This window comes from Delphinus delphis, chromosome 19 (genome assembly GCF_949987515.2).
Source record: "Delphinus delphis chromosome 19, mDelDel1.2, whole genome shotgun sequence".
Lineage (NCBI taxonomy): Eukaryota > Metazoa > Chordata > Mammalia > Artiodactyla > Delphinidae > Delphinus > Delphinus delphis.
This window is the reverse complement of record NC_082701.1, coordinates 14,989,375-15,017,065: the sequence shown is the minus strand read 5'-3', so window position 1 is coordinate 15,017,065 and position 27,691 is coordinate 14,989,375. Positions and strand designations below refer to the sequence as shown.

Genomic DNA, 27,691 nt, shown 5'->3' with positions numbered 1-27,691 from the left:
TGGGACCTGTGGATGGCTTGTCATTTCTACGTCACCATGAGTCGGGACATATTAAATATGATGTAGGACAGTGCACATGGTGTGAACACCCAGATGTTTTTTGAGTTATCAAGTTACCAGGAACTAAACTGTTGTCAGACATCTATCAATCAATCATCCTGGTTTTATTCAGATGATAATGGGGGAAGACTTGAGAGGCCCACTTGCCCAAGAATAGACTACAGTGAATGCCACTGAACTTCGCCTTAGGATCTAAAAATGGTGTGACTTCTCGCCCAGCACCACAGAAGGGTTGTGGGCTCTGACAGCACCGACAAGACATTTTAGCGGGGCTTTAACGGGAGCCCTTTCTTCCAGCCAGGAAGATGTCCCCCTCACTGCCCAGGGCCACCACGAGTTCAGGTACCTCAAATCTGTCTCTTCAGATGACTGCCGTGCAGGCAAGGGTGGGTAGGGCTGGTACAAAGGAGGCCAGAAGCCGCACCGAATCGCTCCTCGTCCTTACAGTCAGTCCCTCAGAGGTTCTGGTGGCTCCGCTCACTTCCGCTTGTGCTTTTTCTTCTGCTCCTTCCGTTGCTGTGCTCTTTGGTCCTTCTTCATTCTCGAGTCCACCACCTTGAAGTGACCTCTGACCCCAGCTGGCCGGCCCACTTTGCGGCCCACACCTTTTTTGGCTACAACATAGGTGACTTGGCGTTTCTCCTTTCCAAGCCCAGCTTTCTTATAGAGACTGTAAATGGAAGACACAGGTTAGAGACTTTCCACCACTCCTTCACCCCCGTGTACCTTTGTGGGTGACCCCCCTGCCCCTCACCTTCGAAGCTGTGCCGCTTTCTCCCGTTCTGAGATGTCCACTGTGTTGACCACAGCTTCTGCCTTCTTCTTGGTTTGCTCCAGCTTCTTCAGCATCTGTGGGGGGGGTGGGGGAACCTCGGTCAGGTTGACCTCTTTTCCTACCCCTGCCCCACCCACCCAGAATCTCAGGCAGCCCCACTGCTTACCCTCCGTTTCTTCCTGGCCTTGGCCTCAGCCACTTTCTTGATGGGACGTGCATTGATTTCCCGCCAGCGTTTCCGGTAATGCTCCACCTCTTTCTTATCAATAGGCAGTTGTCGTATCCTGTGCTGCTTTTCCTCCTGCACAAACCAGTCTGGAAGCTCCCCCTCATCCTCATTAAATGTGTACCTTGGTGGAGAGGACACCAATCTAGGCTTTCAAAGAAATCATTCCTCCCCTCTTCCTCGCCCCACCCCTTCTCGGGACCTTCTGCCCCCTACCGGCTGAAGGAGTCATCTATGAGGTCCCTCTTGGCTTTTTTGGAAGAAGCAATAATAGCACCTAGAGCAAGGCCTTCAGGGTCCAGTATCCGATGTTTCACTAGAGAGGGAAGAAGGAAGGAAGTCAAAGCTCAGTCCCCAACACTGACCCCTCCATGTTGCCTCCCATTCTAGTAGGTGCAGAGCTCTCGCCTGGGTCCTTGATAGGCACGACCTCAAACCCGACATCATCATCATCTGACTTAGGCCCACGGCTTCGCTTCTTCCTGCCGCGTGGTTTCCAGCTGTGGGAGGGAGGAGGACCGTGCACGCATGTCTCACCGTTAGCCACACCACTCGGGCCCACTCCTACTCACCTCACCCCTGGTTCTTAGTTAAAAATGCTTGGGGAACTTCCAGAAATCTTGCCACCCAGGCTGTACTGCAGACCACTCAAGTTAGAATCATCAGCATTTAAAGTTCTCCATCTGCAGTCAGAGCTGCAAACTCCCAATTACAGAGTACTGGTTACAATCACTGCTTCCTCTTCAGCTCTTCTCCCATCAGCTGCAACCACTCACCTCTCTTCACCCTCACTGCTACTGCTGTCACTGTCAGAACTGTCATCTCTCTCTTCCCCGCCAGGGCCAGTGGCAGCCTCTGTCCCTGAAGGAGCCTCTGCCCTCTCAGGGGCCTCATCCTGGCACGGGGGAGGTTTGTTCTCCATCTTCACACCGGAAGGCGGTGGTGGCAGCTGCTGCCCCTTGTGACGGCTCTCGTACAACAGCTGGGCCTGACGGATCTCCAGGGCCTCGTCGGCATCATCCCCAATCCCGCTGAAGCCATCCTGTGATGGGGAAATTGTCAGGCACCCTTTGCCCAGGGAATGCCAGTCCCTGTCTGTCTTGGCCACCAGCCTCTGCTCACCTTTGAGAACCACAGGCTGGCCTGTTCTTCCTGCAGTAGTGCCTTTTCCTCCAATGGTACCAGCAATGGATTCTCTTCTTCCTCCTCCTCTTTACCATCTTGCACTTCAGCAAACCGTACACTGTACACCCAAGGAAAGTGGGTGGAGGGTCAGTGCCCTGGAGGGCTTGCTGCTGCCCACACTCCAACTGGCAAGCCCTGCCACCAGCTCTGCTTCGGACTTGAGCTGAGGGTGCCCTGCAGACACCTCCCCACACCCCTCCCCCCTCCTTACCACTTTTGGTCCTTTAGACTCTGAGGTTCTCTGACTCCTGCCAGCTCCTCTGGATCCAGGTCACTATCCAGAGATGTATCATCCTCCTCCTCAACATCTGATATGTAGATGTCATCTCTTGGCAGATCAGACAAAAACGTGTCTGCAGCACTCATGTCCCCCTGTGTTACCTCCTCTAACAACTGAGGTTTGACAGAGAAACAGAGATCAAGGGCACTAACAAGGTACATACTGCTTTTTTCCTTCATATTCATCACCTTAGTTTATCCTCAGCAACGCTAGAAAACACACTGTGTCAAGTACATAATATCTTCTTTTACAGACAGGGAAGTGATGGGATTAACCATTTAAAACATCCCACTCTAGGCCATATCATTCAGCTGTGTCTTCTTCAGTGGTAGCAGAAACAGGTTTATGGAAAAGTACCCCACGGTCTAATTAGCGTCGGATTTTAAAATGTTCTAAAACACTGCTTTTTAAAAAATTACTTTCAGAAGGCACCTTATCACCAGCGAATAACATCTACAACTCTTGTTTCCACTGAATAAAGAAGCCCATGCCGTATACATCTAACAGGAAGCACTGTTTCACTAATAATGTCAACTCCAAGATCTGTTTTCCTCGTGGCAACTATAGCTATTTCTTGAATCACATACCAGGAATTACACCATCTTTTTTTTATTCCTTCCAAAAACGCTAGTAGGTAGGTCTATCATTTTCTTTTACAGATAAGGAAACTGAGGCAGAGAGCACGTAAGTGGTAGTCTGCTCCAGGACCACTGTGCTCTACTGCCCCCTCAACAATACGAGCTGGTTACTACCTTCCCACACGAGAGCCACGAAAGCTCATTGTTTGTGATGCTGCTTTTACCAGGAAAAGCAGACTCCGGTATTCGGCAGAAAGCACCATCCCGCAGCCGGGTGCAGCAAGGTGCTAACTTGGTCTCAGTCAACTGAAGAACGCTGTGCCCCTCTTGAGGGAGACCCTCCCTCACACGTGCTCGTAACCCAGGCACCCTGGCTGCATCGCCTATAACCTGAGCTTCCTGCAACGAGGGCCTCTTGGTTCTGATATTCTAGTTCTACAGGATAAATCTACGCCACACTCACAAATCTTCCTACTTTCATTATTTTAGGGGTGTGTTCTTTCCCGGCCTTTGAGACACAAGGCTCTTGTTTTTTTCCCAATCTCCCCATATCACGTCATTTACGGGTGAAGACAGCAACCATGAGCCATGATCTTTCAGCACACTTACCAAAAAGACATCCGACGCCCCAACTCCAAATACCCAAACAGATCCTCCTGTTCCCTCAGTGGGCCCCAAACCCCGCCTCACCTGGTGACCCCGGATGGTGCGCAGGGAGAACATGCCAGTCTCCCCCTCGTCTGCGATGGAAACCCCGGGAAGATCCATCTTCAGCTCCACACGTTCCCGCTGCTTCCTCTGCTCACGCAGCAGCTTCTTTTTCTTCCTGAGGGTATGGTTTGAGGAATTAAAGCTGCCCAGCTCTTAAGATCCCCATCCGTGCCTTCACCCTCTCTCCCCATCTTCACCCACCGAGGGACTCTGCCTTGCGGTTCCCCAAGCTCCTCCCCAGCTCCCCTCACCTCTTTAACTCCGCCACCTCCTGGGCCTTCATCTCTGCCAGGGTCCGGTCCAGCTCCTCCTCCTCCTCCGAGGGCTGCGGCCCCATCCCAGCTGCGGACTCCTCCTCTTCACCTTCCTCTTCCTCCCCTGAGCTGAGGCTGACAGAGTAGTTGCAGGAGTCGGTTATTTTCCCAGATGCTTCCCCTCAACACCCAGTCAACAATTGCCCTGGTTTAGCTCCCTCCTCACCTGATGTCCAGTGCCTTTGCTTGTTCTTTCAGTTTCTTGGCCACATACCGCCGAAGCTTCGTTCTCCAGTTCAGTAGGGACCTGCCCCAGAGATACCATTCCTGACCTTGCTGTCTCCCTTTTGTCCTCACCTCCTCGTTTTGGGCCCATACCCCGAATTTCACGTTTGAGCCACAGAAGTCCTAAGGTTCAGGCCCCCACCCCAAACCTCTAACACAGCAGCATCCTGTTCCCAGAGACCCAGCGTCACGTCCTTCAAGGGCTGTCCCCTGCCTTCGGGGCTCACAGCACCTATGCCCACCCCCAGTGCAAACCTGAGCTCCTTACGCCCCAGCACCCTGATATCCTGACAGCACGCCCGGATGTCCTCAGTAGTAGTTGGATGCCGTGCCAACTCTGCATCGTCTAGCGAGATCTGTTCGGGAGGAGGGAAAAGAGTCAGGGGAGGTGTTCAGGCCATGTTTCTGGGGCTCCCTCGTACCCCTCGAGTCTGGGGACTCACTTCACTGGCTTTGGAAAGGAAGTCAACAGGGTTGGCAGCTCGGAGGAAGTCGGTGACTGAAGTTCGGTGATAGAGTGTGAGGTCACCCTCAGCATAGCCTTCAGCCTTAGGAAGGGAAATAATGAATGTTGAGCAGTCCCTTCTGGGGTGTCTGTAGGATTGACCAGGCCCAACCTCCCGAGTCCCAGGACCTGAGGGTGGCCCCCACTCGCCAAACACACCTTTGGCTTCTTCTTAGTCACCAATTCAGTAACAGTCTTGGCCTGAACTTCAACCTCCTTGAAGGCAAATTTGGGGTCAAAGAATTTACTGTCGACCTTGTCAGGAGCCAGGAATCCTAAGGTAATAGGATATATAAGAAAGCGTGCTTTGGTAGGTGGGAGACTAAATCAAGAGAACAAGGGAAGTTATGCCCACCCTGGCAGACGACAAAGATCTCTGCAGATTCATGACGAGAGGCTTGGGGCTTGGTGGCCTGGACACGGCGGAAGAGCTGCTGGAAAATCCATAGTAAGGGCTGATAGTCACGGGAACGGAAAACCTTTGTGATGAAGCAGCCACCACGGCTCAGAAAATCACAAGCCAAACGCAGAGCCATCAGTGTCAAATGGGCTGTGGGGGGGAGACAGTTAGCTGAGGACCTCTGCAGCCTGAGAGGGCATGCCCACCTCCACCCTCAGCTCCATGCCCCCCGATCCCGGCACCTTGTGAGTAAGCATCATGGACCCAGCCAGCCCCGACATTGGGGGCCCCGTCATTGAGCACAACATCAACTTTCCAGGTTTTCAGCTCCTTCCTCAGGGCCTACAGAGGAGAGAAACCACAGCAACAGAAATACAGAAATGGCTACGAATGGAGCCCTTCATTCAGCCAGCTGTTGAGTGCCCACCACGGCCAAATCCTGTGCCATGGACAGGGGATACAACAATAGCAAAAATAACACGTTTGTTTTCATGGACCTTACAGTCTACTAGTGAATTCGCTGGAAAGGATGTCACTGAAATCTCTGCACTTCCTCCAACTCCAAAGACCTCTTTCCTGAATAAATAAAGGCTGGGCGGACACGCAATATTATGGGCCTTGTTATATAAACAACATGCAGGCACTGCTCAAGGCATGGTTAACAGGAAAAACGTGCCTTCAGGGGATCAGGGTGGGAAGAGGAATGAATGTGGATGTCTACATATAAAGGGAACAGGAAAAGAGAGATTCCTATTACCTGCCTACAGCGTTCTGTTGTGATGTCCTCCTGGAGTGTCACCACATTGGGAAGAGGCTTGATTGGAACCAGATCCACTCCTAGAAGGTATTAGGGCAGAGTATTCCAAAAGGTTGTCTCAAGCAGGGAGAAAGGAAATGCAGAACACAGGGTCTCACACTCCCACCCCCTGGAACATCCAGGAGCACCACCTGTCACTCACCCACAATAAGGCTGGATACAGGCATAAACTTGGTGGCTACCTGCAGCCTATAAAAGAGAAGTAAAGATTAAAACACCCTGGACTGTCCCTTCCCCTCCCTCATCAATGTGATCTCTCATCCCCGGTGTTAGGGGTCCCTGCTAAGTGCAGTGGAAACGAGACAGGCTGGGACCTCGGACCCTTTGCTGCAATACTTGCACCTGGACAAAACAACTCGAGCAACAGAATACAAAGAAACTATAAGGGACTAAACATTGCATGCATACCCAGTTGGGGTGAATTATGGACAAGAAGACAAAAATTATGGACACACACAAAAAAGACACCACCCCACTGTCACTTCTGAAGAGTTGGGAGCAAAAACAGGGTGTAGGCAGCAGGGCACTGCACATGCCCCCCAGCACTCAGCTCCACCAAAGGGGTGGGCAAACCACCTAAGCCGCCCCTCAGGCCGGACCCCCGGACACACCCCCACCTTCACGCTATATAAGGAACCAGCCAGCCCCCTCCTTGGGGAGCTGGCTAGCAAGGGAACCTGCTACTTGTTTTCGCTCCTCCCTGCTGCAGCAGGGGCCCCAAGAAAACCTTGCCTGAATTTCTTGTCTGGCCTCTAGTCCATTTCTATTGATTGGGGAAAACCAAGAACCCTGGTCGGTATCAGCCAATCATATCGTAAGTACACGGTCCAAATCTTTCCCCCTGCAGTTTACGTTCTGGGGAGTAGAGAAATTTGAGGTTGGTATTACTGTTTCCCTCCCACCCCAAATGCAACTCTCAATCATCCAGGGCTGGAATCCAGAACGCGTCCACAAGGAGCGTCAGGTGCCGGGTGTTACACACCATCCACCTGGTGCAGCGCACAGGTCCAGCAAGGCTCGGGCTTTCTGCAGAAATTGAAAGCGGCGATTCAGCTGGATCAGCTTGAAAGCAGAGCGGGAACGGTAACCTGGAGGCGGCGACAAAGTAAGGCCCGTGAAGCGCTTTCCCAGCGGGATTTCTGCGGCCTTACGACCCACCACCCTTTCTACGGAAGGAAAACTCAATATTCGGAAAGGGGGCGAACCGGCCAAGACTGGTGGCACGCCCGCTCGCAGACGGCGCGAACCCTGACTCACCCGTCTCCTTTGCCAAGTGATAGAACTTGTCTCGCCGGCTCTTCCCGACTTTGCCCTTTTTGCCCATGGTGGGAGCGCCACTCAATATGGAGAGAAAGCAGAAATTGGGACGTCTCTTCCCGGAGCACTAGATTCCGCTCTCCGTTTCCCACTCGCCGTCGCACACACACTCGGAGCCTCAGTCCACACTACTCACCACCACCCAGCACCATTTCTATCACCCGTGAAGCGGCACGTGTGGGCAGCAAACGTATTTCCGCTTCCGCTTGCGTCACTCGCGTCCCCGGCTCCAAGTTTTCCGCCATTTTGAGCGTGGCCACAAAAATTTTCTGTCCCCAGGTTTTATAAGTTGGAAGCTGGCACCAGGAGAAATGGTTACTTTAACCAAAACCGAATTTCTGGAGAGTAATATTTAGGAGTTCTGCTAACCCTTTTCAAAGCTCCTGATCTCACGTACCGCCGCCCCTCCCCTCATGGCCCCTGTTTAAGTTACCGTCTGTCCTCACACCCCGCCCATTGACCCGGAACTGTTCTCTGCCTTGGTTTTTCGGTCCCCAAGCCCCTGCTTCTGCGCCTGCGCGCCAAGGCGGCTCTGATGCCGGCCGCGGAAGAGGGAAGATGGCGCTTGACGGACCAGAGCAGGTATGGCGGCGGTGGTCGGGCGGGGACTGGGGCTGGATGCGAAACAGGTGTGATCCGAGGTGGGCAGCCGGTCGGGGCAAGAGGGTGGGGGGAGTGGGGGTGGGTGGGCCAGTCTAGACTGGGCCCTACCTGGGACCGGATCTGCTGTGTCAGCGCCTCCCCCGGCGGGTCAAGGCAGGGCCGGGAGTGGAAGACCCGGTGGAAGCCGAGTAAGTGAGAGGAGCGGTGGGAGCGGGAACCCATCCTTCCGCGAGTCGAGGGAGTCGGGGGACACGTCCTTCCTGCTGGCTCCTCCTGTAGTAATAACACCTGGGGTTTGTGTAGCGTTCCCGGGTGTGTCGTCTCTTGATCCTTCTGGAAGTCTTAAGAGGTAGGCACCGTTCTCATTCTGTTTTAGTTTAGTCACGAGAAATGGTTCCGAAGAGATGGAGTGAGGGCTTAGAACCCAAATCTTAAATCTCCGAAATCCAAGCTGGAAGTAGCTTTATCCCTTGGATGTTTAACCTGTTGGTAACTAATTACACTGTGTCTTCAGATGGAGCTGGAAGAGGGGAAGGCAGGCAGTGGACTCCGCCAGTATTATCTGTCCAAGATTGAAGAACTCCAGGTGAGAACGGACTCCAAAGGTCCAGAGGGAGCTAGAAGGGGGATGAGGGATTGATGGAACGGATTTCTGCAAATCCATATAATTCCACTGGGGGCGCAGTAGAAGAAGTAACAAGCCAACGGTATAAAGTATATGAAGTTAACAGCCTCTTGTTCCTCTCAAGTCTCATCATTTTGAAGGTAGTATTCACAGTTCATTGAACATCTTTATAAGTCAAATTTTAACGTAAAAGGTACCCCTAGCCAAAAGTCATTCTTCTTAGAAGAAGCCTGAATGAGAGGGTTTCTTATAAAAGAGAAGACATAGGATCAGAAGATGAGATTTATCAGAGGGAGAGTTGGGGCAGAGTGAGGGAAGACAGAATTGAGGAGTCTGGACAATGCTGATTCCGTAGGACTGAATGAAAAGGAACTGGACAACCCAGTGCTCTAGCCTAAACAGGGAGCAGGGACCACAGAAATAAGGAAAATAATGTCAGTTGGATGGAGGAGAGCCACAAGGAAAAATTCTGAACTCCAGCTACATTTGTAGGTATCATATTTGGTTTGTCACTTTTTTTTTAGAAGAGACTATGATATATATATATATTTTAAAATTTATTTATTTTTATTTTTGGCTGTGTTGGGTCTTCGTTGCTGCACGCGGGCTCTCTCTTTGCGGCGAGTGGGGCTACTCTTCGTTACGGTGCGCGGGCTTCTCATTGCGGTGGCTTCTCTTGCTGCGGAGCACGGGCTTCAGTAGTTGTGGCTCGCAGGCCCTAGAGTGCAGGCTCAGTAGTTGTAGCGCACAGGATTAGCTGCTCCGTGGCATGTGGGATCCTCCCAGAGCAGGGCTCAAACCTGTGTCCCCTGCATTGGCAGGCGGATTCTTAACCACTGCGCCACCAAGGAAGTCTGGTTTGTCATTTTTGAAATACATTACGTGTGCTTTCATTTGCTTCTCACGTTAGTCCTGAAAAGAGGCAGGATAGGTGATGCTTGCAGTTTGGTAACAGATCTAGATCTTTAACATAGCTTTCATTGGCTTTACCCAACTGTTAATTGCCAGCAATGGGGCTAGAACTTAGGCTTCTGACTCAGAGGTCTTCCTACTCTACCATGTTACCAGTCTGCAAGAAACTGACTATGTGAGCCAGCTGTTAATTCTTCTCCACTATGGTTATTCCTGGACCAGTATTAGACAAGCAGCCTTTTTTTCCTGTGGTTGTCCTACACTCCAGAGGGACTCTTGGAGGACAGGATACGGTCGTTAGAATCATATTGGAGAATCTGAATGGAGAATGCAGGTGCCTTGTGCTCCTTCCTCGTTTAGCTCATATCAGCCTATGAGGGTTTCGGCCAAGATCTTAATTGCCTACTGTTTTCCACCCTTTGCTTCTTGTCCTCCACAGCTGATTGTGAATGATAAGAGCCAAAATCTCCGGAGGCTGCAGGCACAGAGGAATGAGCTTAATGCAAAAGGTGAGGGGGAAGGATGGGAAGGCTGTGTGTGGGCAGTTTGAAGTGAGTCTTTACATTGGTGCCTATTGCTTTTCCCAGTCCAAGATGATGCTCTGTTTACATGCACATCTCTCTCCTCAGCCCCATCGTAATCTCCTTAAAGACCTGAACTTTGACTTTTTTTTTTTGAGGCCTTCCCTTCAAAACTTTACAACGGTGCTTAGTTCATGCATGTTGAATCAAGTCATAGGTGGGGGACACCAAAGAATCTGGGTGGCCATTGTGTCTGTTTCGCATCTAGTTCGCCTGTTGCGGGAAGAGCTACAGCTGCTGCAGGAACAGGGCTCCTATGTGGGGGAAGTAGTCCGGGCCATGGATAAGAAGAAAGTGTTGGTTAAGGTAAAGGCAACATGACCCCAGGGACCAGCCCATTGCCCACTGCATTCCCATACCTTTGTGTGTAGTGAGGACACCGTTCTCACGTTACTGTAAGACTCATGTGTCTTCCTGGGCGAGGTCGGTGATTTGGTGGCTGTCGGGGAGGAAGGTCATGAGCCGTTGTTTCTCTAGGTACATCCTGAGGGCAAGTTTGTCGTAGACGTAGATAAGAACATCGACATCAATGATGTGAGTGCAGCTGGGGAGGTGGGAGGTGGGGGGTCAGCTCTCACCACACCACTTCCTGAACCTCTCTCTCCTCACCCAGGTGACACCCAATTGCCGGGTGGCCCTCAGAAATGACAGCTACACTCTGCACAAGATCCTGCCCAACAAGGTAGACCCACTGGTGTCACTGATGATGGTGGAGAAGGTGCCAGATTCAACTTACGAGATGATTGGTGGCCTGGACAAGCAGATCAAGGAGATCAAAGAAGTGATTGAGCTGCCCGTTAAGCATCCTGAGCTCTTTGAAGCGCTGGGCATCGCGCAGCCCAAGGTGAGCAGGGCTTCTATGGGAGGACCGTGCTGCTACTGTATATCTCCTGCCCCAGGCTGGATAGACTGGAGCCTGCTTACGCTGGCCCTCCCCATGCCGAGGGGCTGGGGGAGAGATGCTGCCAGGCCACCCAAGTGGTTTGGTTATAAGCTCCAGAAGGGGCCTTGACATTCATTTTTTTATCTCTAGCATCTAATACGGGATCTAGCACAGTGCACACACTCGATAAATGTTCATTGAATGAAACATGGAGGCCAGCTTTTTGCCCTGAGTCTTGTTGTTCTCTAGGGAGTGCTGCTGTACGGACCCCCAGGCACTGGGAAGACACTGTTGGCCCGGGCTGTGGCTCATCATACAGACTGTACTTTCATTCGTGTCTCTGGGTCTGAATTGGTGCAGAAATTCATCGGGGAAGGTAACTGTGGCCAGAAACAAGAAAACTATAAGGCGGCGGGGGCTGGGGGGCCCATCAGCTTAACGCCAGCTTGGCCTCTGTGCAGGGGCAAGAATGGTGAGGGAACTGTTTGTCATGGCCCGAGAACACGCTCCATCTATCATCTTCATGGACGAAATCGACTCCATCGGCTCCTCCCGGCTGGAGGGAGGCTCCGGAGGGGACAGTGAAGTCCAGCGCACGATGCTGGAGCTGCTCAACCAGCTGGATGGCTTCGAGGCCACCAAGAACATCAAGGTGCAGTGGGGTCGGCTGTGGGAGGAGCCACGGGAAGGCCCCGGGTGAGGCTGCAGCCTCAGGAAGGGCTTAGCTGACGCCACCTGCTCTGTCTACTCAGGTCATCATGGCCACTAACAGGATTGACATCCTGGACTCAGCGCTGCTCCGCCCAGGGCGCATTGACAGAAAAATTGAATTCCCACCCCCCAATGAGGAGGTTTGTGATGGGCAGCGCTGGCAGTGGCTCCGGCTGTGAGGGCAGGCCACGGGCTCAGGCTTTTCCTCTCCCATCGCTAGGCCCGGCTGGACATTTTGAAGATCCATTCTCGGAAAATGAACCTGACCCGGGGGATCAACCTGAGAAAAATTGCTGAGCTCATGCCAGGAGCATCAGGGGCTGAAGTGAAGGTAATTGGAGGGCCCAAGGAAATGGGGGCAGCAGCACGAAGCTCCAGGTTCCAGGGCACAGCCCCAGCGCCTGTCTTCCTTTCCCTGCTCAGGGCGTGTGCACTGAAGCCGGCATGTACGCACTGCGGGAGCGGCGAGTCCACGTCACCCAGGAGGACTTCGAGATGGCAGTAGCCAAGGTACAGGCCTCCGTCTTTCCGCCTTTGCTGATGGTGGCTCTGGAGCAGTGGGGATGGGGCACGTGTTCACCCAGTCTCTAACTTAAATGTTCGCTCTGTCTCTCCAGGTCATGCAAAAGGACAGTGAGAAAAACATGTCCATCAAGAAGCTGTGGAAGTGAGGCGGATGTCCTTTGTGTGGGTCCCTCAAATAAAGCTCTGCAGGACAAGACCTTGAGGACTTGAGTCTGTTAATGAGTGGCCGCACTGTTCAGTCACCAGGTCTGGGCACCACCAATAAACAAAGATTTATTTGGAAATTTCCAAACCTGCCAGAAGTGGCACTTGCCAAGCCCTAGGCCCACCCTCCTTAACAAGCTCCAAAGGACAATAGTCCTCGCCATCTCTCCCCTGTACCTACCCCTGCCCACACACACCCATGCCTCAGGCCACGCCAGAGAACTAGTGTGCCCTCCCTCTAGGAGGCGTTACCCCCCGGGCCCAAGAGCTGGGGTGGCAGCCCTCTGGCCTCTCAGGAGATGATGGCGGCCAGAGCCGCTTGCATAGATTGAGAGAAGAAAACAAGGAAGGAGACACCAAGTAGGGCTCCCTGAAAAACCCCAGCTTACCCCTGTACAAAAAAAAGTGGCTCCCGCATAGAAAAACCTGCTCCACGAATAGTGCAAATACCCAAGAAAGGAAAAAAAACCAGCAGCAAGGCTGGGCTGGTAGGAATGGCAAAGAACTTTGGTTTGGAAAGGCTAGGAAGAGTGTGAGCTGTGCCCCTCTTCCTCGCCCAGCTCCCCAGAGCCAGCGCTGACACTCGCCCCAACGGGGTCTGTAAACAAGCAAAGCCAGGGGCCTTTGGTTCTGAAAGGTCTCGGTTACCATGTCAAAGCACAGCCTCCAGGTCCTACTTGGGCCTGCCTGCAGGGGGCAGAGGAGGCCTCTGCTGTGAATCCAATTAAAGCCAACGTGTAAGTAATAAGGCTTTGGGACCAAGCAACAAGGAATCCTATCACTACACTTACGAAACTAAAGCTGGGGAGCCGAGGGTGACAGGAGACACCCCTCCCCCCTCCTTATCCTACATGTCTGTGCCCCAGAGGGCGGTCCCCTTCCAGGCTGAGGAGGGGGTGGCTCCAGGGCTGGGAAGAAAGGAAGGGATCCCTGAGCAGTTAGGTCAGGCGGATTCCCAGCACCTGTTCCAGTTCCTGCCTTCGCTGCTGCACCTGGAGGAGGGAGAGACGGGTGGCTCAGGCCTGTCTGACCGCCCGCGCTTGTGAGCGGCTCGCCCTCCCCTCTGGTGTGCAGTCCCGCTCAACCACAGGCGGGCAGATGGGGCGCAGCCGCCTCACCTTGGCAAAGATGTGCCTCCCCACTGCTTCCTGGGCCCAGGGCTGGTGGTAGAAAGCAGCTCGTCTCTCCTCCTCAGGATTCCCAATCACATCAGTGATGATCTGCAAAGAGCCAGGAGGAAAGCTGAACATGATTCCCACCCCTGATCTATCTGCCCCTGGAACCGGAAGAATAGTGATGGGGGCACAACCACCCAGAGCTTAACATGGGATCAACCTCAGGAAAGAGGAGCACACCTTGAGGTCCCGGCGCTGGGAACGGAGCCATTCCTGGATGAAGTCCTGGGGGTCAGTGCTAAAACTGAGCATGAAATCCCTCTGGGTCTTCAGCTGGTTGATGGACTCAATGGTCTCATGGATCTGGGAAAAGGGGTACATGTGTCAGACTGGCTGTTTCCAGCCCTAACCCCAGAGGACTCGGATCCCATCCCAAGGTGCCACATGTATGGAAATGCCTGAGAGCCTAACTGGCCTCACTGTGGGCCCCAGAGGAGGCTGTGAGGGTAGGGGCCCACCTTGACATCAAGAGAGGCGATCTCCTGCTGATTGGTGGTGGAGGCCAGAAAATTGCTCATCTGGGCCTTAAGTGGGTCATCCACCTCCACATCAATGTCGTAACAGGCTGTCTTCTTCTGGTCGTTAGGGTCCACGCTACACACAACACAGGGGAGGGAAAGCGTGAGCACACAGCTCCACCCCACCCACCTGGGCCAAACTGCACACGCTCGGGGAGCAGGAAACCAAACTTGCTGCTTTTCTCTGGCTTTAATTCAAGCCAAAGGTAAACTGCTCTTAGAGGAGCCTTCCTCCCCCTCTTCCCATTTACCTAATGACATGGTTGATGACAATGGGGTCTGGATGCTGCAGCAACCCGGCTAGCTTCATGGGAATCTCAGAGAAACGGAGTCGGCCACAACTGAAGATCTAGAGAGAGCACCAGAGGGTTGGTGATGCCTTTGTGGGCACACGGCGAAGTGGACCATCCCAGGGGCAGTGTGAAGAACGTGGTTGAGAACTAGCCCAGTGGGGCTCTGGAGCCGCAGGCAAGACAGAGGCTGCGAGACTAGAGGGGGGACGGCGTCCAGCTAACCTGGCGGAAGTACCGGTTGCAGTTGATGTACTCCCGCTCGTGGCCGTCCTGCAGCTGGTTGTGTTTGATGTAGAGCCACAGGGCCTGCATGATGGCAGCCCTCGTCTGTGTGTGCACCCCCAGCAGCCTCGCCAGTCGGGGGTCCAACTTGTACTGGGGAGGCTGGGATGGACAGAGGGGAGTCAGAGAAGGGGTTCTTGTGAAAAAAAAAAAAAAGAATAGGACAGGGACAGGCTTTACAATAGGGACCTGCCCCAATGCCCCAGAGGAGAGTCCCTGTGACCCCAAACATGGCCCCAGGGCACTTGTCACCTGATGATCCAGCATGAGCAGGAGGGTGCACTTGACGTTGAGGTCTCCGGGCCGTTTCACCTGGAAGCCATCTGTCTCCTGGGTGGTGGGCATCCGGTGCCACTGGCAGGGGGGAGGGGAGCAGAGCTCATCACCAAGGGGGTGGGCATGAACATACACAACCTGGCCCTGCAAGGGGACTAAGGCCATTTCTCTGGCCACCTGGCATGTTACCCTGTGTTCCTGAACCCTAGGCCCACTCTCACCTCCACCAGGTGGTTGTCAGGCCCGTACAGTTCCTTGTCCAGCTCAATGACGAGGCTCTTGAAGAATGAAGAAAACTTCCTCTTCTGTTTACTAGGCTGGGGATGCAAAGGGGTGTGAGATAGGGGTGCTGATGAGCGCTCAAGCCTAAGCTACACTAAGCCCCAAACAGAGGAATATTGTTTCAGCCCTGAAGCTCAGGGTACTGAAGATTCTTGGGCCCTGAAGGAAGCCGGGAAAAGTGAGAGACTTGAGACAGGGAAGGGGCTCTATGCAGCCCCACTGTCAGCCAATTAGAAAGGGGCACCCCTTCCTCAGGACACTTTACTGCCATCTGCAGGAAAACTGTTGTAATAACCATACAAATCTCCCACCTCGTACTGGCTCAGAGCTGTGCAAAGCATGAACTGTGAGCAGTGCCCTCTCCCTCATGCAGGACGTCCCCGGAAGTGCCCAACTGTCTGGCCCACACAGGCCACCTCCCTTCCAGACACCTCCTTCCCCAACTCACATCATCCAGCAGTTTTCCCTCTACTCGGAGTTCCCAGGAAGCCACCTTGTCCCCTGCGGGGTTTCCCCCAGGGGTCCCTGCGGTTCCTGAGCTATCACCTTCTGCCTTGCTGGGACTGAACGTATTAGAAATATAGATCCGCAGCTTTCGTTTTTGCTAAAGAGAGAAAGACGACCGGTTAGCTAGAGGGGGACCAGTGTGTTGGAAAACACTGCTACCCAATCTTCCCGTCTGAACTCATTCAACATCAATACAGAGCAGTGACTGTGGGCCAGGCCCCTGGTTAGGCACTGGGAATCAGGAGAGGAAATTTCAGTCCTGGCCTTCAAAGGACTCACAATTTCATAGGGGAGACAGATGCACTACCAACAGTTCCAACACAGGGGGATCAGTGGTGTGACAGAGGTACACAGGGGGTGCTATCAGGCAAACCAGAAGCCTCTGGCTCCTATTTTAAATGAAACTCAAACACCCATGATGGTCCCAGAATATCATCTCCTGGAAAGCCTTCACCATTCAAGAGGCTGTTCTAGATAAAGCTTCTCTAGGGATGGGGAAGAAGACAGGAACTATCCTCATCTACCCTGTAGTTTTGCCTTTCAAACTTCTGACCACGATCTACAATATTTACATTTTAAATCATGATCCAGGATCTACACACATAAATACATGAAATAAAAATGTCGTTAAGTCCTTTACTACTGTGAAGAATTATTATAATTTCTACTATGTTATATTTCATTGAGAACATGCTGGCCCCACCACACTAAATTGAGTTCATGCTCAATGGGCTGTATCCTACAATGTGAAAAATCCTGCTCTAGCCCATCACAGACCCTCGCTTGGCCCCTGGAAAACAAGGCCAGGGAGAGGCAGAGAAGCCTGGCAAGGCCCAGAAGTAGCTGGGGCTGCACACACCGTCAGAGGCTTTTTGATGGCCTCCTGGATCTCCATCCGCTTTCGAGCAATGGTCTGGTCCAGCTTCCGCTCAAAAGCTAAGAGATCCATGTACGCCTGAGACTCTGGGACAAGCTCCCGAATCTGGAGGAAGGGAGAAGGGGTTCATCAGCTTGTTTCAGCTGCAGCTCTGGTTCCTTCCTCCATTTCTCCCTCACCCCAGGGTTAGGGGAGACTCACTCCACCCTCAGCCAACCAGCCCTTGGGTGAGCCTCCTAGGCCCCCCCCAACATACTCACTCGCTGAGGTAGAACTTTATCTGCCATCTTCCTCCTCTTTAACCTGGGAGGACAGAAACCCACTTAAGAGGTCAATGGTCCAACGTACCTCCCCCACTCGCCATCTACCTCTCCAGTCCCCAGGACCTTCCCCCAGGAGACCTGGGAGTCTTCCTCAATCATCGAAGCTCTTAGGACAGAAGGAAACCATCTGTTACCACTAGAGCTGCACTAGATGGGGTGGGAGAAACAGGATGGTCTTACCCCCGGCGCTGGGCAGGCATCGGGGGCTGAGCCTGGGGCACAAGCAGGCGTTTTCGGAATGGGTCCATCATGGTGGGTGGCATGCCAGGTCGAAGTGGAGCAGCTGAGCCAAATGGGGAGCCGGCAGGGGGTCCCACCTGCAAGCCAGCCATGGGCATCCGGCTCCCTGGTGACATGCCAGGCCTCTGGGGGAAGTGAGCCAACGGAGATGCACAGGTCAGCGGTGGGGCCCTATGGGGCCCGTAACCCATTCCCTCCATCCCTCTGCTCAGCCAGGTCCAGCCCTGAGCAGCACACGGCAGAGCCCGCGGAGCCCGGGCAGGAGTGCCAAGAACAAAGGGGAGCAGGCGCCTGAGAGCAGAAGTGTAAACCACACCTGCCCCGCCCCCTTCAACCGCCCTGGCAGCCGTGCCAGCGAATGAGGCCTGCAGAGCCCAGGGGTGGGAGGAGAATCCTGCCTGCAGAGAGAAGAAGGGCCTGGGGGAGTTCTTCAGGGCCCATTGCCACTTCCAGCCACCTTCCGGCCCTAGCACACTATGCCCCTGCTCCCTGGGACCAGCCAGCTTCAAGGCACTCCTGAGGCTCTCAGATGGTCCCACCAAGCACTCCCATCCGCTCCTTCCCCCAACTTGAGGGAGAAGCCTGGGGGCAGTATCGTGGCCAGGTGGCTGGGTGCAGTGTGAGGGGAGCAGGCTGACGGTCACAGCCGCAACACCCATCCTGTCGCCAGCCTGGTGGTGTGACTAAGAGGAGAAAGGCAGTCCAACAGGCTGGCGAGCCCATCAGGCAGTGGAAGCCCAGGTGAGCAAGCCGCAGCGGGATGGCGTGGAGCCTGTCCCAGCCAGTGGGGGGCCTCAGGCGGAGTAGAGACCATCTGGCCGCCATATGGCCCCTACTCACCACCCACAACTGGACCCTTCTCTCACCTCCCCACTGCCCAGCCCCCAGCCCCTACGCCAGAAGACCCTGAAGGGGAAGCCGTGGCTCCTGCGGGAGAGAGAGCAGCTGGCACCTGGCCTCTGCGCATGGTCCACGCACCCACCGCCTGGAGGCTAGGGCTGGCTTGGCAATCCCAAGCTGGAGAGGGAGGTAAGATTATCAGGGGACGCAAGGATCGAAGTCTTAGGATCAGCAGAGGAATCTGAATGAGAGGTAGCTTCCTTAGAAGCCTGCAGAAGGATTTCCCACCGAGGTCAGGCTCCCCAGCATCTCTGTGGAGCCCCTCGGGGAGTAACCCCCGCCCCTTCCCAGAGGCTGCTGCCTGCAAGGCCTGTTTGGCAGCTCTGCCTCGTACACACTGTCCCTGGCAGCTTCACAGGGCTGGCCCCAAGGCCCAGATTATGCAACCGCTAGGACCAGCCAACCAAGCCAGGCTGGGTGGGGACTCGCACCAAATCAAAGGACCCCCGCCCCCCCCAGCACCGGGAGATTCCTGCTCCACCTCTTCAGCCAGCACTCAACCCCTGTTCTCTCCAAGGAGGGTCAGATTCTTGACCAGATGCAGAGACGGACAGAAACATGACCCAGAGTGGGGGGGGTGGGAGGAGAAAGGAGTGAGGCATGAAGGAAGCATTTGGGAGGATGGAGTTCAATGTGGGGGGCTCTGTCTGGGACCTCTGGAGTCCTGCCACAAGTCTCTCCTCATCAGGAAGGGAGTCATCGGAGCTGTTGAGAGGCAGTCAGCCTGCTTCTCTGCCTTAATGAGCCACAGCTAGAGATGACAGAAAAAACTCAGGGTGGCCACAGCTGAGAGCCCAGCCCCACGCACCCTAGATTCGAGTTTTTCCCACCAGTGCCCGAGCTGAAGGGGAGGAAGAAGTGAGGCGGGGGCCTGCAGAGTGGGAGCCGGGGCCTCTTCACTAGGGCGCCCACAAAACCTCCTGAGCAACACCCAACCCGCTGAGGCAGGTGCTCCCGGAACAGGAAGTCCCCAGACCAGGCGGCACAGGCAGGGCCTGGAAGAGGCCCCTCCCAGACGCTGCTCCACACTCTTCCCGGGTGAGAGCCCCCAGCTCGCCCAGGGCCCCAGGCTTCTCCCGAGGGGGAAGGGGCCCAGGGAAAGGCTGCTTACAGTTCATGAAGTCCCAGCTCGGCCTGGCCAAGCTCCACACCTGGGCTCTGAAGCACCAGTAACTCCTTCTCTTCTAAAAAAACAACCCAAGAGTTAAAGAAAAGAACAGAGCCCCGAACGCTTGGGCTCCCTGAGCCCCTTCCTGCAGCAGGGCTAGCTAGGGAGGCCTGGCTCAGTGCCCTGAGCCTCAGGAGCGGGCAGTAACCTCCTCTCCCTCAGCCCGGCAGCAGCCCACGTCCTCAGCTGGACTCTGGCTCCACCACCGGGGACAGCAGGGGCGGGAGGCCAGGCCTGATGCTGCGCCTCCAGAGAGCACGCTCGCCCGGCTCAGCGCCTGGGGCCCTGGGGCTCCTGGTGGCTGGGCCTAAGGACGGAGGAGAAGAGCGTATACCCCTGCATACATGGAAAATATCCTGAACTCTCCGGCGTGAACCCAGCACTCTGTGTTTTTTGGGGTTTTTTTTTTTTCATTTTTTGTTTTCTTTAAGCTCCTTGGTAGACTGTGACACTGTAAGAAGGTGGGTCGCCACTTCCCTTGTATCAATAGGCTCCCCTATTCGCCCCACTTGGGCCTGAGAGCTCACTGCAGGCACCAGCTCCAGCTCACTGCAGGCACCCCAATAGAGAGGCACCCCCGCTCCTCAGGTCTCAGATCCCTTCTCCCGGAAGTCACATAACTGGACTTGGAAAGAGGCCAAGCAGGATCCTCCTCAAACTCAGCCAAAGTGAACCGCCCCCGCCCCCGGCACCTACCTCTACTGCCGGCCCCCCCAACCCCGGCCCTGGGGAGAGGAGGAGGAGACCCTGAGCAGCTGGATGGCAAGCAGAGGCTCAGTGCCTTCCCCAAGGTCCCCACTCCTAGAAGCCTGGGCTACCCAGCCAGCCAGCTCAGCCTTGCCACCGGCCCAAGGCCACTCCCTACAAATCACTGTGGAATCCATCCTCTCAGGGGCTTTCCCCAGGCCACATTTCCCATGGTCTGCAAGCTGAGGAAACTAGAGAGGCTCCTATCAGATCCTTAGATCCTTCCCAGGCCAATGGCCCACAGGGAGGCTCCTCAGCTAACTCGCCCAAGAGCCAGAATGACAGATGCAGGGATCCCTCAGTGACACCCTGGTCCATGAATCCCCAAGGGGGAGGGCAAGATGGGAAAGATGAATCCCAGCTGGAGCCTTTGGGACCAGATCTGTCCCTGTCAATACTCAGACCTTAGTTTTCTTTACAGGGAGGACGGAGAATGAGGGGTAAGAGGGAAAAATCACTGCCCCCAAATGAAGCATCTCTTTACAAAGTGAGGGCCCAGGGCTCCTGGGGGGATATGTGTACCCTACTCTATGAGGATCCATTTGGGGGACCTCTACCTGGGCAAGTGAGGTAGAGGAGACATGAAAATCTGCCAGCTGCCCTGAGAGATTAGCAAGAAGCCAGTGTCAAATGCTGGGCACATGGATTGGGATATGGCATTGTTAGAACCTAAAGACTAATTAAAAATGGGGGGGGGCTTCCCTGGTGGCGCAGTGGTTGGGAATCCGCCTGCCAATGCAAGGGACACGGGTTCAAGCCCTGGTCCGGGAGGATCCCACATGCCGCGGAGCAACTAAGTCCGTGCACCACAACTACTGAGCCCGCGTGCCACAACTACTGAAGCCTGCACTAGAGCCCATGCTCCGCAACAAGAGAAGCCAACGCAGTGAGAAGCCCGCGCACCGCAACGAAGAGTAGACCCCGCTCACCACAACTAGAGAAAGCCTGCAAACAGCAATGAAGACGCAACGCAGCCAAAAAAAAAAAAAAAAAGTGGAGAGGGTGGCGGGAAAAAGGATGGGCGCAATTCCCAAGCATTCTGGGGGCGACCAGAAACAATGAACTTGGGGACTGATAAGCCCCGCCCCCCCAGTGTCAGGCTGAGTTCCTCACACACTGACCCTAAGAAAGAGTCTCTGCCTCTCAATGGCCTTTGAAGCTGCAACCCGAGAAGCCCCTCTGCAAAGCCAAAAAAGACAGAACCCTTTGAAGCAACTCTCTGCAGGCTCCTCCAGCCGCAGACCAGCGGTGCTCAGTGGAGACTCTCTGCTCCTCCAGACTGATCAACTCCTGGACACTATGACACCAGGCAGAAAGCCATAAATAAAGTCTGTCCAGAATGGGCTGGGCTTTCCTCCTTCCTCAGGCTTGTCCACCACCCTCTCTGGTCTAACCCAGAGTCATCCCTGTGTGAAGGCCCCTTGGCCTGACCCAGGAGTAGACTACCCCTGCACAGGCTGGAATCCCTTATCTTCTGCCTCCGGTGGCCGTGGGAAGCCAGGCCCTTCTTCCTCCTCCTTAGCAGCTGGGAGCCATCTCAGACACGCTAGAACTCTGCCAGTTCCCAAGTAGAAAAAAAAACAGAGCAGACTTGGAGTAGGACCAAGACCAATGCAGGGTAACCTGCTTTCTCAGTGAGGGTCCTTTTCCAAAACTTTCTCATCACTTCCCAGGACCCCTTACCCGATAATCTACACTACACTTCTCATCCCACCCGCCCACAACTCACTAGCTCCAACAACGCCTCCATCTCTCAGTTGCTCAGAATCCCTGTTCTAAGGAAGAACCCCGACCCTCCTAACTGCTTCAAACCCTACACCCCAGAGTAGCTCTTACCTTCTCCCCCAACTCCACCACCACCTAGCCGAGCCCGAGGGTCCCTGGCCTTGCCCCCCACCGTGCCCCGTGAAATCCGCATGCAGAGCCCCTGTACCATCTATCCAGGAGGCTGCCCCAGGGCCCTCACTCGAGGCCCCCTTCGCCCCCTGCCCCGGGCGTGCTAGCGGCGCCACCCGCCCATCCGCCCTCCTCACCTGGAACTGCGCCGCAGGGCCCGCGGGGCCCATGGGGCGGAAGGCGGCGGCCCCAGGGCCCCCCACGCCTCCAGCCGGCCCGGGCCCCCTGAGCACCGGTCCGGGCAGCATGCCGGGTCCTGCTGGCGGAGGCGGAGCTCCCAGGGCCGCGGCAACGGCGCCGCCGCCAGGGCTCAGCGGGGGCAGCGGGAACCCGCCCGCGCCACGGCCCGACATCGCTCCGTCCCGTCCGGCGGTGTCTCGATCCGGACTCCGGGCTTCGCGCTGAGTTCGCTCCGCGCTCCGCGCTCCGGGACTTTCCGCTCTAAATTCCGGGTTCTAGGGTTTGTTGATCCGGATTCCGGGATTTCCTAATCCAAGTTCGCGAGTTCCTCACAAACCCAGTTTGGGGCAGGGCCGATCCTGATTCCGGTCCTGCCCGGGAAATTCCGGATCCGGGATGTGCTACGGGCCCGCTTGCCTCCCCCGGCCTCCGGAGGTTTGGCCGCCAGTGTCCAGTTACGCAGAGGCGGCAACTAACCCTCTGCCCCGCCTAATCCAGCCCAGCACTAAGCCCCGCCTATACCCAGCCGCCCAGTGCGAGGATGCCTCCTCAAATCCCGCCCCTCGCGAGACCCGCCCCCAACAGGCACCACCCCTAACCGCCGGCCCCCCAGGAGCCCCGCCCACACCCCTTGGGCCGGCCCTCCATCGGAGGGGCGGGGGCGGAAGCTGCGCACGGAAAAGCGGGGCGGGGTCAGAGGTCAAAGGTCAGGAGGGCTTCTACAGTGAAAGAGCAGTTGCTGCTTTCTCCTTCGTGCAGCCGACTCACTGAGGTACACGGCCACGCTCCCTGAAAATACTTCTATCAGACATCCTTTCTACGTTTTCAGCATTAAAGACAACTTACAGCTGCCCTATCCAGCAGAACAGCTGCCAACTTGACTTTCTTTAAAAGCCCATCCTGGGGACTTCCCTGGGGGCGCAGTGATTAAGAATCTGCCCGCCAATGCAGGGGACACGGGTTCGAGCCCTGGTCCGGGAAGATCCCAAATGCCGCGGAGCAACTAAGCCCGTGCACCACAACTACTGAGCCTGCGCTGTAGAGCCCTCGCGCCACAACTGCTGAGCCCCTGTGCCACAACTACTGAAGCCTGTGCACCTAGAGCCCATGCTCCGCAACAAGAGAAGCCACTGCAATGAGAAGCCCGTGCACCGCAACAAAGAACAGCCCCTGCTCGCTGCAATTAGAGAAAGCCTGCGCGCAGCAACGAAGACCCAACACAGCCAAAAAAAAAAAAAAAAGCCCATCCTGGTGGCGCAGAGCTGCCAAGGGACTTGGCTGCCCCAGACCGGATCCAGCTGTGTGAAGGGCTGAATTGGCCAAGCGCCGAGTTCTTATCGCATATTTTGAATGTGCCTCTGCCTCACTTTAAGGAAGCCTAGTACTTTACTCCACAGGAAATGTTTCTAAGGAGCGTAAGAAACACCTGGGGCTTTTGTTTAAAATGCAGATTATGATCCAGTAGGCCTGGGTTCTGCGGTAGGGATCAAGATTCTGCATTCCTAACGAGCTCCCAAGCAATGCTCTTGTTGCTCAGACTACACTTTTGACTATCCAAGATCGACTTCTTCATTATACAAATTCTCTGCTGTATGTTTTCATCCCCAACCAAGTCTTGCACCATAGCACCCCAGATCCTGTTTACAGTGCAACCCTTTTTAGTTAGTTCTGCTCATCTGTACTTCCTGGTATCTTTATCCTCCAGTGATAAACCCTGCTATTGCTGCTGCTGCTGCTTTCCTGCCTCTTGGTCTTCTCAGAGATCCCTCTCCTCTTTCTCCCTAAAAGTGGGTTAACTGCCAGTCTGAAAACAGACCACTGGAATTGTTCCAGTCATTGAATCAAGGCCCCTCCCCACCACTGCAAAGTGGGTAAAGAATTCTTGACAATGCAGTTAATGTCCATTTCAGGACTTTCAAGCTGCTAGAGCAACAGTAGTTCCAGAGGAAGTAGTAAGTGTGAATCTCCTGGGGAGCTATTCCAAAATATCCCTGCCAAACCACCCCCCCCCACACACACACACACACCCCACCCCACCCCCCCCATTGGCTCCCAGTGTTGCATTTAAAAAAAGACCTCCCAGGTAATTCTGACACAACCTTCCTTGTATGTGTAAACAAATGAATGATCTTTAAGTGTAGTGAGATAAAATGATAAACAATGTCAGCAATGAGCTAATTGCAATGAAATAATATCCTCAAGGTGTTAGGGGGAAAACAGATACCTAAGACATGGTAGAGGTTAAAGAAGATTTCCTACACAGCAGGCAGAGAAGAGCTAACATTTATTAAGCATTTACTACACATATTATTTAATCCTCACAATGCATATAAGGTAAATACTACTTTTACCTCTATTTTAGAAATCAAGGCAGAGAGATTCAGTTACTTGCCTGCTCTTACTATGATGGTGCTGGGATTCAAACCTGGTTCTGATCTGGCTTGAGAATCCACAATCCAGGCACTTACCCACTATATATGACTTCTTGTTGGTAACTGTTATTTCTCTCTTACCTCTGGTCTGTTATTACTTGCAAAGAAACTGTTCAAACTGAAAAGCAAGTGCCACAGGGACTCAGAGGGAGGTTGATTGGTAGGGCCTGATTAATCAGAAAATGTTTCCTGGAGCACTCTGATTTGAAGAAGGAGATACGATTGGTGGTCACCCAGTAGACAAATGGATCTCTCACTTTGAGACAATTCAGAACCTTGTGAAAAGAGAGCACTAAGTTAACACTGAAGAAACGATAGAGATGTGGGGAGGGGAGGCCATTTCCACTGCCACCCTCGTAGGACCTAATGGTACAGCCAATTACATGACTTGCAGTCATGGAGGCAGCATTCCCATGCCTTTGTTATTTCAACTTGTAATGCCTTTTTCTCTTCCTCCCTTCTTCCCTTGATACTTATTCTGCTCAGTGACCACTTTTCAGAATTTCATTCTGAGACCTTCTATGGTCTCAGAAGAGGGACTTTCCAATAACCTCTGGACCCTGTTGTATCTACAGATGCCCAGAGACTGAATGAAACTGAAGTATTTAATGTAATAAAGTGTTTAATAGTAAAGTATTTAATACAACCAGAGCCAAAGGGATAATCCCCAGCATGCGCTCTAATGTTCCTTGCCCAGCTGTCTGGTGGGCAAAATAGCCCCAAAAGAGTTCACAAGAGAAAGGCCCTTGGAGCAAGATGGCCCTAGAGCAAGCAGCCAAAGGATCACTCCTCAGTGTGGTGGCCCTCAGGAGGTTGGAATTACAGGAGAAACAATGTGGTAGTCAGGTCATGGCGGGAAAAATTTATCATGATGGCAGCATTCTGGGGCTGTACGAGGAGTCTGTCCCCGCTGGAGCGTCCAGGCAGCTGACGCATCCATCTCCCATGTGGATGTGGTGGGAAGGCAGGCCTGGGGCACTGCCCAGTCACAGCAGCAAAAGGGCTGCATAGTAAAGCAGCAGATGCTGTATTTGCCATTTGAGAAGCCTTTATTGAACACCTTCCATGTGCCAGTCCCTGACATATTCTAGCAAAGAAAATAAATGCATAAATAGATCATTTCTCCATGTGACAACTGCTAAGATAAAGGTATTCATAAGGTACCCTGGGAAAACAGAAGAGGCCTTTAGTGGGGGAAAGGGATTAGTAAAGACTTCTTGGAGGAGGTTATGCAAAAGAGGTTATGAATGAGTTAGGTGAAGAAAACAGTGTAAGACTCAAGGGCATGAAGCAGTACAGGGTGAAGAGAATCAGAATCAATTTTGCTGGATTATCAAGTATAAGTCAGAAAGCTCCTCTTCTGTGTGCCCAATTGAGGTCATGGTTCTCAATACACATATTTTCACAGTCAACACAGTCTAGCAGGTAAAACTCCTGAAGCACAGACTTCCAATAGTGGGAGCAGATACCAGGATTCAAGAACTGGGCTTTAGGCCTACAGCCCAGGTGCCACTCCTGTACTCTCTGGAGCCAAGGTCTGGGGCTTGATTCTACCATTTGTTCTCTCCCCATGCAAGGTAGAGGGTTATGGTGCATTCAGAGACCTATGTGGCATTGTGGTCTCAGAGTCCTCTTCCTGGTCACTTCTCAGACCCTCCCAGAGGTGACCTCCTAGCTCTGGAATTTGGCCCCAGAGCTGCTGGTAGAATGGAAAAACAGACCACTAAAACAGAGGAAAGATAAGGGTCTCCCCTGGGATCTCTGACTTATCCTCACTCTTCTTCTGGTCCCTAAATGTGCTTGTCCTCTGACATTCTATCTTTAGCTCTTTTATACATGACCTACCCAGACATACTCATCTACTCCCATCCCTTCAATTACTGTCTATTTTCTGATGACCCTAAATCTCTAACTCCAACTCCCACCTCTCTCCTGACCTTCAGATCCGTATCTCCAACTCCCTGCTAGATGCTCCCTAGGTCTTTTAAACCCATCTGTCCAAAATCAGTATCTCATTGTCCTCCCTCTCAGTCTCCTCCCCTGTATGTATCTTGATTAAGGGCATGAAAACATGGCGAAGGGCCAACGCTGCCTTGCTGAGACATTCAAACTGGTCTTATAGGCAGCTGAGAGCCAAAGAAGGTGGAGTGACCCAAACAGATGCCCAGGGTGCCTGCAACCAAAAGCAAAGAGAATAGAGGAACCCTTAAGGACCTTCGTTCTTGAAATCATCTTTTCCTCTTCCCTCTTACTCCTGCTCAGTCTTAGTCACCAAGTTCTATTGGTTTTACCTCCTAAATCTCTCTTGGATCCATCCTACCCATCTTAGGTCAGCACCTCAGCACCTCTTCCATAACCTCCCTCTGCCATGGTTTCTCTGCTAATAGGCCATTCTACCCCATTCTCCCTGCCAATTTTATCTCAAGATAGCAAATCTGATCACATCTCTCCACTTTCTCATATCCGTGTGCCCTCCATCATCTTCACTAGTGGGCTTTAAACCCACTGTGGTCCTTCGGGTTTCTCAGAGCTCTTGTGGAGAGCTGAGAATGAGGTGAGAGGGCAGAACTAGGAGTTCCTCCCTTGCTTGACCTCCCCGCACCCCACCTTCCATATCACTGCTTCAGACAAGGAGCTCTACTGTTTTTTGCTTTTTATGTTGAGTGACCTTGCATGATTTCTTTGGCAGAAAGGGTTCCTAAAGGGTTTCTAAAATGTTAAAAGCCAATGGCTTCCAGAAGAGTCTATATCTAAACATGGCATAATTGGCTCTTTAGTCTCTGTCCTCCTCCTACCTCTCTAGCTTTATTTTCCACCACCATCCCATGTATTCTACTATCAAGCCGCACTGAACTTGCCCTTCCCTGAACATACCTTTCATGCTGTGGTTCTTCTGCCTATGATGTTACTAGAATGTAAGCTCCTTTAAGGCTGGGACTTTGTTCGCTGCTGTGTCCCCACTGCCTGGAACTATACCTGGCACAAAGTTAAGTACTCAATACATATTTATTAAATGAGTAAGTGTTCTTCCCCAGTTCTCTGCTATGCAAAAGTCTGTTTATTCTTCAAGGCCAACTCAAATGCCACTGCCTCTGGAATTTTCCGTGATTTCCTATCCCCACCCTCCAACTGCCATTGTCAATTTGTTGTTCTCTTTT

General features: G+C 53.5%; 4 protein-coding genes across 9 annotated transcripts in view; 2 read left to right on the top strand and 2 right to left on the bottom strand.

Annotated features, from left to right (window-relative positions):
• The window catches only part of DDX42 (DEAD-box helicase 42), a 43,214-nt gene extending 42,760 nt beyond the window's left edge, over positions 1–454 (top strand). The window contains exon 18 of the mRNA XM_059997938.1: positions 362–454. Within this exon, the coding sequence (XP_059853921.1) occupies positions 362–454 (93 nt within the window). The remainder of the gene's footprint in view (positions 1–361) is intronic.
• Positions 144–7,574, bottom strand: FTSJ3 (FtsJ RNA 2'-O-methyltransferase 3). Its single transcript, XM_059997199.1, has 20 exons — positions 7,334–7,574; positions 7,059–7,164; positions 6,219–6,265; positions 6,017–6,096; positions 5,502–5,601; positions 5,215–5,409; positions 5,019–5,134; positions 4,798–4,902; positions 4,610–4,710; positions 4,296–4,376; positions 4,067–4,204; positions 3,795–3,930; positions 2,458–2,639; positions 2,184–2,304; positions 1,838–2,103; positions 1,470–1,561; positions 1,278–1,377; positions 1,002–1,185; positions 815–909; positions 144–730 (listed from the first exon to the last, which is right to left on the bottom strand). The coding sequence occupies exons 1-20, from the start codon at positions 7,398–7,400 to the stop codon at positions 538–540; spliced, it is 2,505 nt and encodes an 834-aa protein (XP_059853182.1). The 5' UTR covers positions 7,401–7,574; the 3' UTR covers positions 144–537.
• Positions 7,575–7,900: 326 nt separating this feature from the next.
• On the top strand, positions 7,901–12,429 carry PSMC5 (proteasome 26S subunit, ATPase 5). 3 transcript variants are annotated; one of them, XM_059997593.1, is made up of 12 exons: positions 7,901–7,975; positions 8,511–8,582; positions 9,973–10,042; positions 10,323–10,420; positions 10,592–10,648; positions 10,728–10,958; positions 11,247–11,373; positions 11,459–11,649; positions 11,750–11,848; positions 11,929–12,039; positions 12,132–12,218; positions 12,326–12,429. In XM_059997593.1, the coding sequence occupies exons 1-12, from the start codon at positions 7,952–7,954 to the stop codon at positions 12,377–12,379; spliced, it is 1,221 nt and encodes a 406-aa protein (XP_059853576.1). In that variant the 5' UTR covers positions 7,901–7,951; the 3' UTR covers positions 12,380–12,429. The 3 variants fall into 3 exon arrangements, with proteins under 3 accessions (XP_059853576.1, XP_059853578.1, XP_059853577.1); XM_059997595.1 differs by lacking the exon at positions 10,323–10,420 and having other exon boundaries at positions 10,620–10,648; XM_059997594.1 differs by lacking the exon at positions 10,592–10,648.
• Positions 12,430–12,490: 61 nt separating this feature from the next.
• SMARCD2 (SWI/SNF related BAF chromatin remodeling complex subunit D2) lies at positions 12,491–27,475 on the bottom strand. 4 transcript variants are annotated; one of them, XM_059997591.2, is made up of 14 exons: positions 22,059–22,114; positions 19,222–19,294; positions 17,151–17,335; positions 16,908–16,950; positions 16,630–16,752; positions 15,712–15,867; positions 15,203–15,298; positions 14,958–15,059; positions 14,646–14,807; positions 14,382–14,479; positions 14,071–14,206; positions 13,793–13,915; positions 13,556–13,657; positions 12,491–13,429 (listed from the first exon to the last, which is right to left on the bottom strand). In XM_059997591.2, exons 3-14 carry the CDS (start codon positions 17,324–17,326, stop codon positions 13,376–13,378), a joined length of 1,371 nt encoding a protein of 456 aa, XP_059853574.1. In that variant the 5' UTR covers positions 17,327–17,335; positions 19,222–19,294; positions 22,059–22,114; the 3' UTR covers positions 12,491–13,375. The 4 variants fall into 4 exon arrangements, with proteins under 4 accessions (XP_059853574.1, XP_059853575.1, XP_059853573.1 ...); XM_059997592.1 differs by lacking the exons at positions 19,222–19,294; positions 22,059–22,114 and adding an exon at positions 27,408–27,475; XM_059997590.1 differs by lacking the exon at positions 19,222–19,294 and having other exon boundaries at positions 22,059–22,523.
• Positions 27,476–27,691: the final 216 nt, after the last annotated feature.

Excerpts from the sequence above, each read along its gene's own strand:
- FTSJ3 (XM_059997199.1), bottom strand. The coding sequence starts at position 7,400 with ATGGGCAAAAAGGGCAAAGTCGGGAAGAGCCGGCGAGACAAGTTCTAT. Across the intron at positions 4,903-5,018 it reads TGACTAAGAAGAAGCCAAAG|GCTGAAGGCTATGCTGAGGG; the intron begins GTGTGTTTGGCG and ends TCCCTTCCTAAG. Across the intron at positions 2,104-2,183 it reads CCAGCCTGTGGTTCTCAAAG|GATGGCTTCAGCGGGATTGG; the intron begins GTGAGCAGAGGC and ends TCCCCATCACAG.
- PSMC5 (XM_059997593.1), top strand. The coding sequence starts at position 7,952 with ATGGCGCTTGACGGACCAGAGCAG. Across the intron at positions 10,959-11,246 it reads TGGGCATCGCGCAGCCCAAG|GGAGTGCTGCTGTACGGACC; the intron begins GTGAGCAGGGCT and ends GTTGTTCTCTAG. Across the intron at positions 12,219-12,325 it reads TCGAGATGGCAGTAGCCAAG|GTCATGCAAAAGGACAGTGA; the intron begins GTACAGGCCTCC and ends CTGTCTCTCCAG.
- SMARCD2 (XM_059997589.1), bottom strand. The coding sequence starts at position 17,869 with ATGGGTGTTGCGGCTGTGACCGTCAGCCTGCTCCCCTCACACTGCACC. Across the intron at positions 14,207-14,381 it reads GTCATCAACCATGTCATTAG|CGTGGACCCTAACGACCAGA; the intron begins GTAAATGGGAAG and ends TGTTGTGTGTAG. Across the intron at positions 13,658-13,792 it reads CCCAGCGCCGGGACCTCAAG|ATCATCACTGATGTGATTGG; the intron begins GTGTGCTCCTCT and ends GGCTCTTTGCAG.